The 16,978-nt window shown below is 45.9% G+C and overlaps 1 protein-coding gene across 1 annotated transcript in view; it reads left to right on the top strand.

Annotated features, from left to right (window-relative positions):
- Positions 1 to 14,137, top strand: part of LOC127001477 (metalloreductase STEAP4-like) — a 46,754-nt gene extending 32,617 nt beyond the window's left edge. Inside the window, exons 4-11 of the mRNA XM_050866030.1 lie at positions 9,650 to 9,826; positions 10,057 to 10,177; positions 10,563 to 10,768; positions 10,968 to 11,095; positions 11,300 to 11,427; positions 11,804 to 11,972; positions 12,369 to 12,577; positions 12,823 to 14,137. Coding sequence (XP_050721987.1) covers positions 9,650 to 9,826; positions 10,057 to 10,177; positions 10,563 to 10,768; positions 10,968 to 11,095; positions 11,300 to 11,427; positions 11,804 to 11,972; positions 12,369 to 12,577; positions 12,823 to 12,963 — 1,279 coding nt within the window. The 3' untranslated portion in view covers positions 12,964 to 14,137. The remainder of the gene's footprint in view (positions 1 to 9,649; positions 9,827 to 10,056; positions 10,178 to 10,562; positions 10,769 to 10,967; positions 11,096 to 11,299; positions 11,428 to 11,803; positions 11,973 to 12,368; positions 12,578 to 12,822) is intronic.
- Positions 14,138 to 16,978: the final 2,841 nt, after the last annotated feature.

Genomic DNA, 16,978 nt, shown 5'->3' with positions numbered 1-16,978 from the left:
TTCGCTAAGGACCTGGAGGCAACAATCGACGACTCTAACCTTACATCAACAACCATGCACGTCATATGCACCGAGTAAGCGTAAAAAGAAAGCGCCTGGCGGATCAATAACAATACCCGTCGCTAAGGCCCCGGAGGCAACAATCGACGAATAACCTCACATACCTCAACGGTGCGCGGAGCCAGCGAGCAGAACCAATTAACTGCTCCAGTGTTATAGGTCATAAGTTCTCCCCCTGAAGGACACACACATAACGCTTCCTCCATACAAGACCTCAGGCGGGTCCATTTAGCGAGGCGTAAGGTAGATTGTGGTCGCCTCGCCTCGTTTCTTTACCTAACACGACGGAACCGTAATCTGTGTTCTTAATTAAACGTCTCGGCACCTCAGTTCACCTGTTTAAAAAGCCTCTCGTGGAAGTTGCTGGGATTTTCATGGACTGTCCTGTGGTCCTAGGGATAGTTTTACACGACTTGCATCTTGACCGGGAAAATAACCGATGACAACCCGATTAATCTTTCGTGTGGCCTTGGCGTCGTAATGGGATACCAATACGTTTAAGAATGTGGTTCTATATAAACTTCAGCAGCACGTACCCAGTGACCTCTTATCCACAGCCCTCGCCACTCTCCATTACCTGCAGCTATGCCCTTACACAACCCGCCCCCTGGCCGCCTCTCTGCTTGCGTCCCTCCACACGGCGTCCTTTCTTAGTCCTCGAGAACCGTATAGGACCAGTTTCATGACCCTCTTTGACTTCCTCAGCGGCGTAGTGTCGGCTCTTACTCCATTATCCTCCCATTTGGTTTCCTGTGTTCCGAGGTTACGTTTTTTTTATGTCCTTCTACTCTCCGGCCTCCATCCAGCATCGTGGGGAAGAGGAAACTGGAGGAGGCGACACGGAGGAGAGAGAGGAGGAATGTGAGGAACCGTAGCACAGTGGCGTAAAAGAGGAAGCGGAACAACAAAACGAGCGATGTGGAGATAGCGGGTATCGCTGAGAGGCAGCCTTTTGGAACTGATTTCAAGGCCAAGAACTCAATTATGAAGCGGTTTTTTGAGACACGCCCCTCAACACTGGCTCACGCTTCCGCTCCATGCCTGTCCCGTGAAAATGTGTGCTTCCTGTTGTTATTCAGCTTAGCCGTGGATCCCCTGGCGGCAACTTAGCTCGAATGTTTAGTCTAAAGGGGGTATTACACTGGGCAAATTTTCCGTGGATCTTCAGTCAAACCACGATTTCCGCTGGCGTGGCTCTTATATTTCCGTGATTTTCTGACGTGTCCATGATCTTCCAAAGCTACGGTATATTTCAAGGACGACGGTATTACTCACCATCAGCAGCAGCAGCAATAACAAGAAACAAATGAGAACCACGCTAGCGGAAATCGTGGTTTGACTGAAGATCCACGGAAAATGTCCCCAGTGTAATAGCCCCTTAAGGAAAACTAACACGTTGACCTCCAGGCGGCAATGTAACTCGAATGTTTAGACAATAGGAAACTCACTATAACAAGTATGCGCACGGGTTCAGCTTTCAGCGTTACAATTTCCCTTCGCGTGTTTGCCCGGCGGTGGTCATCAGAGAAGCTTCCATTCACCTTTTGCCCCAACATTTGATTCCCCGCGTCCTGCTTTACTCTTACACGATCATCGTCACCTCAGGCGTGGGTGTGCGGTGTGCTCGTGCCGCCCCTTCGCCTTAACCCCCGAGCCTGCCCAGTCACGGCGCGGGACCTGAGGCGACGCATTTGCGACAAGTTTTTGCTGGGATTTCTTTTTCTTTTTATTCTCTCGATCTTTTTGTTTTAAGGATGGCGTGATACAGCAGCATGGCGGGGCTTTTTTCCTTCTATTGCCGTAAGGCCAGTGAGCGACAGTTTTAATCCAACAACTTTTTTTTTCTCAAGCGGCAATGTTATGCCATCTGGCCCCATGGACGCCATACAGTTACATATCGCAGCAGGTGTTATTGTTATGGCGGTGCCTTGGAGGGGCTGAGCCGGGCACGGAAGCGAGGAGCCTGAGCCGCCTGTCGGGTGTTGAGCCGTTGAGCCCCGCGGTGCTTGGAGGGGAAAAAAAAAGAAGCACGCACGATGACTATATTCGGAGTTGAATTCGCTCATTTGCTTGTGCGTGTAACGATCAACTCATCCTCGTTCACTGATCTGTTCCGCCGCACTTTCTAATTCCCGGATGACAGTGGCTAAATATTTTGCACACGTTCGTTAGTCTATAAAATGACAAAATTCTGCATACTTTTTACATGAATTATTTTTCGAAGCACACACACACACACATTTACTTTCCCTTACACTTTCACATCAGCGGGAAAATTCCAGTTAATGCTCCCGCCCACCCGTCCCTCCCACGAGCCTCACCCTCGCTGCCCACTCCCTCTTTTCTTACTGCCCCGCCGACCCGCTACCCGTGCCCGCTACAGCCCCGTCGGCCCGCCCCGTGGCTGCAGCGGTACATCGGCCGGCCTCCTCACGTCACAGCACACCCGTTGAGGTCTGTAGCACGCGTCGGCAGTGCCCGGAATGAACTGTGCTCGTGTTTATGAAGCTGAGCAAAGCCTATTTACGAGCGTTATTGGACTATAATGCAGAACTGTTATTGCCTTGCGTGTCTGGGTGAACCTGCCGCGTCACCACCGGCCGCCGCGAGGCAGAACTGGCAAGGGCGAGGCTGTGGCTGCTGGCCGCGCCGTGAACCCTGCCGAAGAACACTTGCCTCACAGACCCACAATCGCCTCCTTCACCTGGCGGCACTTTATCCTTCAAGATAACTGGCACAAACTTTCCAAAGATACACAAACCAATGCAGACACGTCTATACAGACATACGGTTATTACTTTCACACATTTATACAGGGTATTTTCAAACACACGATAGACAGCACCTTATGGTATAAATTAACAAAGAATGACCTCACTTTGTTGTATAGAAAGTCTCATTAGTAAGGAAACATATATGAATTTTCTGAGTCAAGACCTATAGTAACTGTTTGGGGTTTTGTTAGGATAAGTTTAGGGTATCTTTAAGCACATGATTGCCAGCCCCTTATGGTATAAATCAACAAAGAATGACCTCACTTTGTTGTGCAGAAAGTTTCATTAGTAAGGAAACATACATACATACATGCATACACACATACATACATAGATGCCAAGAGTCTCATCACTTTTAAATGTTATATTTCGAAACTGAAGCCACACTTTTATTGCCCACGCCATCCCCACCCTGAACCCCGCACCCCCCACGCCCTCCCTCTAGGCTAGGTGATTCGGCCAACGGCGGCCAGCAGGCAGGTGTGGGCAGGTCATAATGAGTCCCTTCTTAAAACTTGTACTAAGTGCCGCACGTCCACTGATTCCCCTCCCAAGACTCGGCTCGGCGCGCACACAACACAGAAGCGCAAAATAACAAAACATATAAGCTTATAAGTCATGCAACATTAACCCGGTAGCAGCGACGGGCCAAATTTGTGGCTTTACCGTGTACCAGCGAATCCGACGGTCCAAATTTTTGCCATGATATAAACCCCTCAAAATAGATGATGCATAAACTGATCACAAATGCGTTGATAGATATTATGAAATGGTTTGCGTGAGTGATGATTTTTTCTCATTTTTCTCGCTTAGAGGGACCTTAAGAAACGTTCCCCGCAGTTACCGGGTTAAGCCGAAAATATTATCGAAATCTACTAACTGGGGAAACCACTGAATTTTGCTACCAGTCCGCCCCGGGAAAACCTGGGGGGCGTCAGAAGCAGTCCTCCCTCCTCTTCTCCTTCCCTCCCTTCCGCTCCCCCTCCCCTCCTTCCCGCTCCCCCTCCGGCATCTCGGCACCTCACTAGACCCAAAGAAAGCCGCGAACACCTACAGCGCAGCAATTCATCAGCGATAACTGCAAGTCATCGCGTGGCCACCGACTGATACTATAACGGCGTCTCTCTCTCTCTCTCTCTCTCTCTCTCTCTCTCTCTCTCTCTCTCTCTCTCTCTCTCTCTCTCTCTCTCTCTCTCTCTCTCTCTCTCTCGAAGAAGAAGAAGAAGAAGAAGAAGAAGAAGAAGAAGAAGAAAACCAGACAATAAAATAATAACCAAACACAAGTACCGTATCGGCCGTGAACTGCAAGGCTGGGGTGAAAGAGAGCGAGGGTGAGCAACAGGAGGCGTTGAAAAGAATACCTGTTTACTTACCTCTCACGAAGCAGGTGTTTATCCGGGGGGGAGGGGGAGGGCGATGTTGTTGTTGTTGTTGATGTTGTTGATGTTTTGGCTCTAAGTCTTGCACTCGATTATCCACCATTTGTCTTTTCATATGTCTGGTCTTTTTACTTCTTCATTTTATCTTCTGAGGCCTGAGGAATCGTTTTTCACCCGTTAGTAAGTCTCTCTCTCTCTCTCTCTCTCTCTCTCTCTCTCTCTCTCTCTCTCGTACGCGGGAGGCCAACTCTCCACAATGAAGGTTACAGACAAAGCAATAATGAACCGACCCTCCGAGCCCTCTGAGCCGCCACGCCCCGCCGGGTTACACCAACGCCAACACCAACACCCTCGAGCCCTCCTGATCTTCGCCTCCCTAAGAGAATAACCGCCGTGATAATGCCGTGGAATGCAGGTCGTCAAGATGGGGTGGTGCGTGAGAGAGCAGGTCAAGAGCATAGCCCCGCCAGCCGCCACTGTTATGTTCGCCGTCAGCTGCTGCAGGTGGCGGCAGCGGCATCGAGTCATTGTTGCCAATTTGAGACGCATTAGTATTCGTGTCGTGTTGCCGCAATTCTGGTTTTCGGATTAAAAGTGTGACGCGGTACGTGGAAGTCATTATTATTTCCTGTATCTGTCTGGGGTTAGTTATGTTACTTTTTTTCTCTCTTTCTTTCTCTCGCTTTTATGATATTGTCTTGGAGTCATATGAAAAGAAGGGATCAGAGGTTCGTGATGTGCCGCGTGGTGAAGCAATACTCGGGCGGTTAGTGGTTGGTTAGTTAGTTTCCCCAAAGCGGTATATCACGATGCCTCTGTTTCGCCTTTACACATGAAAGCCTCTCAAAATAATGCACAAAGAAATCAAAGGTTCGTGATGTGCCAGGTGGTGAAGCAATGCTCGGATGGTTAGTGGTTGGTTAGTTCGTTTCCCAAAGCGGTATATCATGGTGCCTCTGTTTTGCCTTAACACATGAAAGCCTCTCAACATAATGCACAAAGAAGAGATCAAAGGTTCGTGATGTGGCGCGTGGTGAAGCAATGTGTTCCGCTGGTTACTGCTTCGTTCGTTCGCCACAGCAGTACAGCGATGCTTCTGTTTCGCCTCGAGACTCACACACTTGTTGCGCCATCGCTTTAAACGTTAATTTTGCATCACGGTATATAAAAGGTTACGAGTAAATCCCCACCTGGAAAATAAAATGCATATTAGTTTTGTTGACGGTACAAAAAAATGCCGTTGTCATCCTCTTAGCGACAAAAAGCTTATAAAAAACTGTAATGGTTAATAATTCATGTTTGTTGCAACACGACTTTTGATGACGGCGTTGTGCACGGAAATATTAAATAAATCAACAAAACGCAACCTTTTATGAACACAGTGAAAGTGACGGTACTGAAAAAATACGGATGCGTCTAATGGAATAAAAGCCGTTTTGGTAGCGTATGAAAAAAAATCTTTTAAACTTATATAAACCTCAAATAGTGTGTGTGTGTGTGTGTGTGTGTGTGTGTGTGTGTTGTAGCATCTGGCTGACCATTGTGTAACAGTAACTGGGCCGAGGACGCGTTAGTCACAAAAGTGCCTCGTCGATTAGGGAAAAACTTCATTTCTCGCCCACTGCATGAAACTCGCCGCTCGTGGTCGTGATTGTGTCGGGCGGCGGATGGTGTCACTGGGCGATATTGTTACGGGCACTGCAAAGCTTGAACGGTGACTCACAGTGACGGCCACGCTAAAATCTATCAAATTGCAGGTTACACGGAGACTTGTAATGACTAGACAGACTGATGAGGTGGACAATAGCAAAATAACGACCATGTACACCAGAACGGACATATAGTTACAACCTCGTAGCAAACTGTCATATAGAAGGTTACACAGAGACTTTTATGACTAGACAAACTGATAGGGTGGACAATAGCAAAGTGACAACCAAGTACATCATAACGGACTTAGTTAAAACCCCGTAGCAAACTTAAATCGACCAAGTTACGGATGACAGAGATTCGCAAAGACCAGAAAGTGACAGAGTGACGGGATGGACACAACGACAGCATGACAACCCGATCACACAGCGGCCTCACCTGACAGCCACGTGACAAGCTCAAAACAATCAAATGAAAGGGTTGGCGGAGATTCTTTATGGCCACCAAGCGACAGACTCACGGGATGACCAAACAATGACGGCCAGGTGACAGAGCGGATTAAGTGGCAGGTGAACATAAGAACATAAGAAAAGAATGATATATGACCACCAGGTGACAGAGCAGCAGGTAGAGGTTGTGTTGCTCGTAAGGTGTGGATAACAGGAATGATACGAGTCCCCTAACGGTGCTGAAACAGACGAAGGACGGTGTAGCAACAAATAGCACGTGAAGAATGAACTGAATAACATATGAAAGCCCCAAAGCACAACTTACACCCTCACGTCTTGAAGGTTAAGAGCAAGCATGACGGTGAAACTCAGACAACAAAAACACATAACAGCGGTAACAAGAACAGCAGTAACAACAATAAAGATATATATATTCAGGGCGTGGCCATGGACGGACCCGCCAGCCAGCCAGCCAGCCCAAGTTTGTGTGTGATGTAAACATTGCAGAGAGAGCTAACTTCAATGAGAACGCCCTGAGAGTGACTGACTGACTGCGTGAGACTCCTGACTGACGAACTGACTGACTGACTACGTGAGACTCCTGACTGACGGACTGACTGATTGACTGCCTGAAACTCCTGACTGACTGACTGACTGATTGACTGCTGGCGGATGACGACCACGACGACGAAACTGCGACAAAGACGATGACGACGACAACATAACCAAAACGACCATGATAACGACGACAAAGTGTAGACAAAGGTTATGACAACGACGACGACAACCTTTTAAGAAAGTGACGATAGTGAACGACAAAATGTAGACAACGCTTATGATAACGATAACGACAAACCTCTAAGAAAGTTTCGATAGCGACGAACATAAGTTTTTAAAGGTGAGAAAGAGGTAGAGAGGAAAAACAGAAACATTACAAGCAAAAGTTCTCAATGAATCAGAGAGGTGAGAAAAGAGGTTAGAGAGAAAAGATGAAAGGGAAAAGAGAGGTTATTCGAAGGGGCGGAGCGGATACGTTGTGAAGTAAAAAAAAGAAAAAAAAAGAGGTAAGTCGGATGAAGAAGAGAGAGGTCGTACGAGAGTGGATGTGAAGTGTAACAAAAAAAAATAAGAATGGGAAGAGAGAAGTGGATGCGAGGTGTAAGAAGAGAAAAAGAGGAAAGGGGAAAGAATGGGAAGAGCGATGAATGTGAAATGTAACAAAAAAAAAAAGGTCGAAGAAGGAAAAGAGAGAGGCCTCGTCGCGCAATGAGGTAAATACGAGATGTAACAAAAAAAAAAAAAAAGAGCACGAAAGGTGAGATGGGTGAGTGGACACCTGACTAGTTGCTGAAGGCGAGTCTAGCCGGCCGGCCCCTCACTTGGACTGACTCGCCGCCAGCAAGGGTGCCAACTACCGCAGCGAAGTCTGACCCACAACTAGGAAAGAAAAAAAAACACCTCCTCCTCCTCCACGCGATTGGGAAAGAGTAATAATAAGAACATGTGCGCCTCGTTATGCCTGGGAGGGAAATCTGGAGGTTGTGCACGTAACAGGAAAGTTTTGGCCCGTGAATTAGCGGGACCACCTGCGGCAGAGTGCAGGGCCAAGGCGGCGCGGCACTTCTTCCCCTCCACTCACCTCGCCTCCCACCCTCCCACACCCACTCCATCCCCTTCCTTGCGAGAAAGAGAAAGTTTATACCTGCATCATGGGGAGGACTGTAGTGGAGTTGGTGGTGGGTATTCCCGGGGTAGCCTACGTTTTAAAATCTCTCTAGAAATGCAGAGTTTGAGGGTGGTGGTGTTATTGGTGGTGGTGATGAAGGTAATGGTGGTGGTGGTGGTGTTGGTAATGGATATTCCCGTGGTAAATTTTGAAGTATGTCGTGAGAGGCTGAGTTTATTTAATACGTGGATCACCATATTCCCACTTCCACAGTTACCTTCAACAACCATCACCACCCCCTTCACTATCACCACCATCATCAACACCCCACCTCACCTCCCGCTAAGTCCCAGCAGAATGTCACGTCATCATCCTCAGTATCATTTTCACGGTACTTATTTTCTACTTTCCACGGCAGGTCACGATCGCGAGGGGGAAATAATGCGCCGAGTATGTACGTATTTACAGAGTGCAAAGTGGAGGAACTATTTCACGGGCAAGATCTTCGTGAGGGGATTGAGGCCACCTTTCAGACACGTGTACACAGACAATGAAGGGGAAGACGGGGAAGAGAGGCCGTACGAGGGGTTGGATTCGATGTGTAACAAAATAAAAGAGGAAATGGGGGGGGGAAAGAAGGAAAAGAGAGAGGTCGTACGAAGGGATGGATGCGAGGGGTGACAAAAACAAGAGGAAAGGGAGGAAGAGAGAGGTCGTAAGAGAGGGTGGATGCGAGGGGTAACAAGAAGAAAGAGGAAAGGGAGGAAAGGGGAGGAGGTCGAACGAAAGAGGAAGCAGCCACGAGCATGCTGATGAAGTGAACATTTGCGAAGACGTTAGGAAAGAGTTACGGAAGCTGTTCAGATTATAAAACGTCTCGGGTTCCAATTACGATTATTTTCAATGCCAAAAAAAGGAGTAACCGGGTTTTCATGTGTGTTTTTTCCCCCTGTTCGAGATGCAGAGGTCGGATAAAACTATCAGCAGCATCACAAAGCAGTCCATGAATATCCCAGCAACTTTTACGAGAGGCTTTTCTAACAGGCGAATATTGAGGTGCCGAGACGGTTAAGGATACAGGTCACGGGTCTCTCTCTCTCTCTCTCTCTCTCTCTCTGATCAGCCCCGGCAGGAACAATAGGGCGCCCGGTGAGGCCTGCCGAATCGTGCTGTTGTTGTCGTCCCAACACGCTAGGGCGGAGGCAGCGCGACAACACATTTCATTTTTAGTCTTTTTTTTCTTCTTTTCCAATCCGTCCTGTAGTCATGTCACCTCACCGTCACGTTCAAGGCCTGCATGTGCTTGATGGCCCGGCGGGGGTTAAGCGGGTGTGGGGGCGAGGAGAGCGGTGAGAGCGAAAAATGAAGTCAAGTTATCCTGAGAATGTTCCCATCGCATCAGTCTTGCAATTTTAGCTTTCCTGACATTGCTCCTCGCGTTTCACCCGGCATAACAGCGAATACTGTTCTCTCTCTCTCTCTCTCTCTCTCTCTCTCTCTCTCTCTCTCTCTCTCTCTCGGCAACGGGCGATTCTTTAGCGGAAAAAAAAAAGAAAAAAATCTATGCGTTTTTGTAGGAGCAGTGCTTGGCGGACTTTTTCTCACTTTTTTTTGCCCTTGAACTGTTTCCTGTACCGTAAAAAAACGTAACCATTTTCCATTAACCTACAGGAACCTGGTGAGGCAGACTGGTGCCACGCTGATGAGCCAGGAGGCGGCCATCAAAGAGGCGGGGGTGGTGGTGGTGGCCGTGGGGCGCGACCACTACGACCACCTGCCGCTGTCACTCCTCCAGGGCAAGATCCTCATCGACGTCTCCAACAACACCGAGCGACGCAAGGGCCCGCAGTGAGTGTCGCCTGACGCACGCCACGCGCCGGAAGTGACATGCATAGACGCGCACATTCATTTATTTTCCCATGTTCACACTTTTCTTCCGTTCCGGTGTAGCTACTTCTCAGAGGAGCGTTTTTTCAGTTCGAATATCTATTACTCGTATACCTGAAAGTCATGCAAGTTGTTTTTTTATAGTAATTGCGCATGTCTCTGACTGTGACTAATGTACCACCCCTCGCTAGCAGCTACCGGAGCAATGCAGAATACCTGCAGGGCCTGGTGCAGGAGGCCAAGGTGGTCAAAGGGTTCAACGTGCTCTCCGCCTACGCCCTCGAGAACGGCGGCCTCCAGGGCAGCAAGGAGGTGGGTGCAGAGCGTGGGCGGGGCAGAGAAGGGGATCGGGGGCAGGGTGTCATGACCTATTGTAAATACTGACGTGCTTCCATCTTAGTCTATTTATACCTCACATATTCATCTAACACCTATTTATTTTTATCTATCTATCTATCTATCTATCTATCTATCTATATATATATATATATATATAAATATAAATATATATATATATATATATATATATATATATATATATATATATATATATATATATATATATATATATATATATATATATATATATATATATATATATATATATATATAAACCTATCGGTCTAAAAGGTATCTTTATTTGTCATCTGTCTATTTCCCTATCTACGTCCACAATAACGGAGCGGTGCCCTGACAGGTGTTGCTGGCGGGAGACCACACGGACGCCAAGCAGAAGGTGTCGGACATGGTGCGGGCGATGGGCTTCCACCCCGTGGATTGGGGCAACCTGCCCGCCGCGCGAGACATTGAGGACGTGCCGCTCCGTCTCATGCCCTCCTGGAAGCGCCCCGTGGCAGTCGTGTTCGGCATCTTCGTGTTCCTCTGGATTCTCGCGTTCTTCTCGTAAGCGTTTTTTTTTTTTTTTTTTTTTTTTTCAATGCTTGTTTAATTTTTGAGAGCACTGTACTGCGGTCATGTTTGCTTATTTTTTAGCCCTTGGTCTGTGATTATACTTTATTTGTTGTGCAGGGGTGATGAATGTATAACACATTTACTCCTTAACCAAATATATGAGTCCATCTGCTACATACTGGGTCAATAGGTTCCAGATCTGCCATAACATGGCCTCTGGTAATTGGGAAGAGCAGTGGAAACACATCCCAATGAGGAATTTCAACCGTGTCATTGCCATAACAGCCCTCTGGACACTTGCTTTCTGCTACATCCCAGGTAACTATATGCATGTGTTTGAAATTAACTAAGTTTATTGGAAAAAGTAATTACATTTAGTTAATTGTGATTTTGCTGTCAGCTGTTTTGCTTGCAGTATGTATTTGCTATCCAGTGATGTTTTCATGTGATATGACAATTTCTTTTTGTAAGATGAGCCTTGATGGTAATTAGCCCTTAATTGTGCCATCCCTGCCACTACAGGTTTGATCGCGGCCTACGTCCAGCTGTGGCGAGGCACCAAGTACAGCCGCTTCCCCAAGTGGCTGGACAACTGGCTCAAGATGAGGAAGCAGCTGGGTCTCATCATGCTGGGCTTGGCAGGCTTGCATGTAAGGCCTTAGGCAAAACGGTGGAAACATTTCATCCTTGCTCTCCTAGAGGACACTCCCTCAAATTCAATAATGCCACCTCTATCTTTGAATTCTTCATTTAACATTTTAATTTAATAATTTCCTTTCCTTGGATACATGTCAAGCCAAGATGGAATGACAATTACCTGACCAAATCATTCACTATATGCAGCAAGACTTTTCTCTCACAGTGGCTTTAAAACAGGGCTCCTTAATTCATGATACTTTATATAAGGTGGCAAATACACTAAGCAAAAAAGATAATCATGAACAATATTGAGCTATAGAATAAAATTAAACAATAAAAAAACTGTCCTTCAAAACTGTAGCATTACAAATCATCTCATGGCCACAGGCGTGCATCTCTGTGGCGTACATCACCCCCCAGACCACGGCTTGGGTGTACGAGGAGCCCACCAAGATTCAGGCCAGCGTGGTGCTCAACGCCGACAACACCACCACTGAAACCATCACCATCTACAACTCTGAATTCAACTGGAGAGGAGAATTGTTCCTCGTTTTAGGTACACAATCACACATTTTAGGATTGAAATTAATAAAACACAATGGCTTAGGCTTATCCAGAATAACTGAAAACAAAAGGCGGCAGTGGTGTTTCATTCATTATTAACCTATCTGCCACAATTGGCATGGATTTGGCCTTCAATTGTAGCCTGGTAACATATAGCCCTAGGTCTTTCTCTGCCTCTGCGGTGGACAGTGGAGTGTTTCCCGTGTTGTATTGGTATGCTGGATATCCCCTCCCAAGGTGCATGACTTTACATTTTTTCTTCATTGAATTGTAGCAGCCACTTTTTGTTCCATTCCTGTAACTTGGTGATGTCTTCTTGTGGAAAATCCAGTCAAGGGGTTAAGTGATGTCTTCTAACATCCCCGTCACACTGTACTTCCCTCCACAGGAGCCATAGCCACCTGCCTCCTAGTGGTGCTGGGCATATCCTCGCTCCCCTCCGTCACAGCCACTCTCTCCTGGAGGGAATTTACGTTCATCCAGAGCAGGCTTGGGTGGGTGGCTCTCATCGCTGCCGCCAGCCACGACGTCTTCTTGGCCTGGCACTACATGTTCCTCTACTGGGGGTGCTTCAGGACCCTCCCCATTGGACCACAGGTGGGAGACTCGAGGCTCAAGTGATGAACATTTGAGCTTTGTTAGTTTTCTTTGTGGATTCTTGAATTCTGCATAATATATGGTGTCACATGCGAGTTAAACTCCTCAGAGAATTCATTCCTTCATCTTCACTTGAGACCTGTGCTGCTTTGCCTTGTACCTGAATGTTATAATTTGGCTTCACTCTGACATGCTTTGATGCCACAATGCCAGCGCATTTGACTCTCTGCTTCCTCTCCCTGCAGTACGCTTTGTATCCCCCGTTCATCGCAGTCATCATGAAGCTGCCGCTCCTCCTGCCGCCAGTGGACAAATACCTGCAGAAGATCCGGCGCGGCTACGAGCGCGGCACTCACGATGAGACTGAGAAGGCCAACTTGCCATGAACACAAAACCACATGCTTCTGTTCAAGCGCTGATACAACCATTGCATTTCTTAATGTTTTAGTGGTTCTATTCAAATACAGAGAAGAATGGTACTGTCCATTCTGTTTTGATGCAGTGAAAACGCAGTATGGTCAGTCCTACGGTTTTAAGTTTCAGCCAATATTTTCAATCATTATGACCTTTTTGTTATATGTACATTTGTCTGTCTTTCTTTTATTAAGATAAACCTCCTTTGGGTCTGGGCCCTTAGAGCTCTGACTTGGGGTCATCTACAGGGTTTTCTGGCATCCACAATACATTATGTCAATACTAAATTTGTGTCAGAGTAAATCTGAGATTCTAACCACCACACAAAGCATAAGTTAATAAATCACTGTTTCATGTAGTATAATCATGCTTCATATTGTCTACCTAAAGACACACCATAACAGCAATCCATTCATGGCTAAGATTTACCTAATAAAGTTCCATTATAGAGAATGTGAATTTAGTCAATAAGAATGGGATGTTCATACCCTGTCAATGGCTAATGCCAAGCCACTCAGCAAGATAAGAGGCTTTACTTCAAGTGTTGACAATGTTGGGGAACATCAGTGATGGGCATTCTCTGCAATTACAGCCAAGCTGTCCACTGTAATACTCTAGACTAAGGACACTGAGAAGCCTCAAGTCTTCCATATTATGATAATGGGCCTGAAAATGTAGGTTAAAGTAAATCAAGCTATGTATACTTTATCAAAAACCCTGCCCTGACCATTGGGATATTTAATTTCAGTATATCACAAGGTAACAATTACTGCTAAGAGTTTTTTAAACATGTGAAAAGTTTTCATTGAAAGTGTACTTTAATGAACTGTGATATGATGAAAAATTTCAATGGCCTGTACCAAGCAGCCTTCTTCAGCAAGCCACATACAAAAATGGTTGGTTACCTTAATTCACTTCAGCTCTCTTAAGATACTCTTGATAGCCTCCTAGTCTATAATTATAGCTTTGTAGTTCTTTGTTACTGGTTCAACTTATTTTACCAACTCACTGTTTACTAAGCTTGTTTATCATTAGTCATTTAGACAATACATTTTCCATACTTGAATGTATGTTATGATGTCATTATCTGAATCATGGCACATGCGTGTAATGAACGATTTGTAAATATATTTTTATGACGAACAATGTGTATTATTGACTGTGTAAATGAGTAATGTGAGGTGTGCTCTTGGTTATTTTAGGATACAGAGGCAAATGAAATGCCTACATATTGCCAGCCCACAATTTACCAAGGCACATCATTTTGAACCAAGAGGAACAGTGGCTGTAAGCATCAGCAGTATTTCCTCTAGGCTTTTGAGCATTTCAGTCTGAGAAAATGCCATAAATGCAACAAAGACCGCAGCAATCTTAGTGTAACAAATACCCCACGGAACTGAAATATTTGTGAAGGTAATATCGAGGGCATGAGCTAAGATGAGCGTGACCTCAGTGTTCATCTTCATCTCACTGGCCTTGTCATGGTCATCAAGTACTGCAGCTCCTAATTGTAAAAACTTGTGTTGCCCACTCTTATTTTTTTTTTTTTTTTTTTTTACAACAAAGGAGGCAGCTCAAGGGCACAGAAAAAAACAATAATAATAAAAAAAAAGCCTGCTACTCGCTGCTCCCAAAAAAGAATTAAAAGAGGTGGCCGAAAGAAAGTCCAATTTCAGGAGGAGAGGTGTCCTGATACCCTCCTCTTGAAAGAGTTCAAGTCGTAGGCAGGAGGAAATACAGATGAAGGAAGATTGTTCCAGAGTTTACCAGCGTGAGGGATGAAAGAGTGAAGATGCTGGTTAACTCTTGCATAAGGGGTTTGAACAGTGTAGGGATGAGCATGAATAGAAAGTCGTGTGCAGCGGGGCCGCGGGAGGGGGGGAGGCATGCAGTTAGCAAATTCAGAAGAGCAGTCAGCGTGGAAATATCGATAGAAGATAGAGAGGCAACACTGCAGTGGAATTTAAGAGGTAGAAGGCTATCAGTAGGAGGAGGAGAGCTGATGAGACAAAGAGCCTTAGACTCCACTCTGTCCAGAAGAGCTGTGTGAGTGGAGCCCCCCCCACACGTGAGATGCATACTCCATACGAGGGCGGACAAGGCCCCTGTATATGGATAGCAACTGCGCGGGGGAGAAGAACTGGCGGAGACTATACAGAACGCCCAACCTCGAGGAAACTAATTTAGCGAGAGAGGAGATATGAAGTTTCCAGTTGAGATTTTGAGTTAAGGATAGACCGAGGATGTTTAGTGTTGAAGGAGGTGACAGCTGAGTGTTGTCGAAGAATAGGGGATAGGTGTTTGGAAGATTGTGTCGAGTTGATAGGTGGAGAAACTGAGTTTTTGAGGCATTGAAGGACATAAGGTTCCTTCTGCCCCAATCGGAAATGATAGCAAGGTCTGAGGTTAAGCGTTCTGCAGCATCCAGTCTGGAGTCGTGTACTTCCTGTTGTGATGGTCTTCTATTGAAAGAAGTTGAATAATGCAGAGTGGAGTCGTCGGCGTATGAGTGGACAGGACAGTTTGTTATGGAAAGAAGATCATTGATGAATAACAGGAAGAGAGTGGGTGATAGGACAGAGCCCTGTGGAACGCCACTGTTGATAGGTTTAGGGGAAGAGCAGTGACCGTCTACCACCGCAGAGATAAAACAGCCGGAAAGGAAACTGGAGATAAAGGAACAGAGAGAGGGATAGAATCCGAGAGGGCAGTTTAGAAAGCAAAGACTGGTGCCAGACTCTATCGAAGGCTTTCGATATGTCTAGCGCAACAGAGAAAGTTTCACCGAAACGGCTAAGAGAGGATGACCAAGAGTCAGTTAAGAGAGCAAGAAGATCGCCAGTAGAACGCCCCTTGCGGAATCCATACTGGCGATCAGATAGAAGGTTAGAAGAGGAAAGTTGCTTTTGAATCTTCCAGTTAAGGATTGATTCAAAAGCTTTAGATAGACAGGAAAGTAAACCTATAGGGCGGTAGTTTGAGGGATTGGAACGGTCACCCTTCTTAGGCACAGGCTGTACAAAGGCATACTTCCAGCAGGAAGGAAAGATAAATGTTGATAGGCAGAGACAAAAGAGTTTGACCAGGCAGGGTGTCAGCACAGAAGCACAGTTTTTTAGGACAATAGGAGGCACTCCATCAGGTCCATAAGCCTCTGAACCACACTAAGAATTATGCAACAGCCTCTGTTGTCCAGCTTAACACACTCCTAGAATAATACTAAATCTAGGATGCTTAAACCCATGGAAGATATAAACAATGCAACAGCATGATTCAGCGCTGGGCACACTTGCAGGTCTGACTGGAAAGTTCATTGGGTGGGGGATCATGTTCTAGTCACATCCTACACAGAAAATATATTTTGCATAAACAGAGAACAGTTAGACACCTACTTGAATTCCCACATGCTGAGCATGCAGGTAATCCAGAGTACAGAAGCTGACTGACAGGCAAAAAAGGGAAGTGTGGTGAGGTGATATCATGCTGAAAGGAAGCGGAAAGTTAAAGTGATGTGTCAAAAATGTTTACAATGAAAGCATCAACAATCTTTGATTAGATAGTTGAGAAAGGACTTGGAGACTGCAAGAACACAGCATACAACTGATTAAGGGAATATGGAGCTTATAAGGCAAAACAAAGTAAACCGGAGTAAAGACTAAGATAAAAAAAAAGTCTACATCAGTCTTCAATGTGTTGTGAGACCTTGTTCTGTGTCAGGGCCCATGTTTGTGACCATAGATAATGTCAAGTTATGAATAACGATTACAAACACCTCATGGTCTATTCAGAATTGAAGTTTTTAGTCACAGTAAGTTGCTCCTAATCATTTTAACACACTGAAATGAATTTTTGTCTTGTGGTGTTCAGTGTTGGTATTTATGGGCAATGCCAAGACGAGATGGGGCTGGAAACTCAACGATTTGCTAATTTCTTTCTGCCCAAAATGTTAAGTTTTAGAAATGCATTGTGAGCCTGGTTAGAGAAAGG

This window comes from Eriocheir sinensis, chromosome 21 (genome assembly GCF_024679095.1).
Source record: "Eriocheir sinensis breed Jianghai 21 chromosome 21, ASM2467909v1, whole genome shotgun sequence".
Taxonomy (NCBI): domain Eukaryota; kingdom Metazoa; phylum Arthropoda; class Malacostraca; order Decapoda; family Varunidae; genus Eriocheir; species Eriocheir sinensis.
This window is presented reverse-complemented; position numbering and strand designations above follow the sequence as displayed.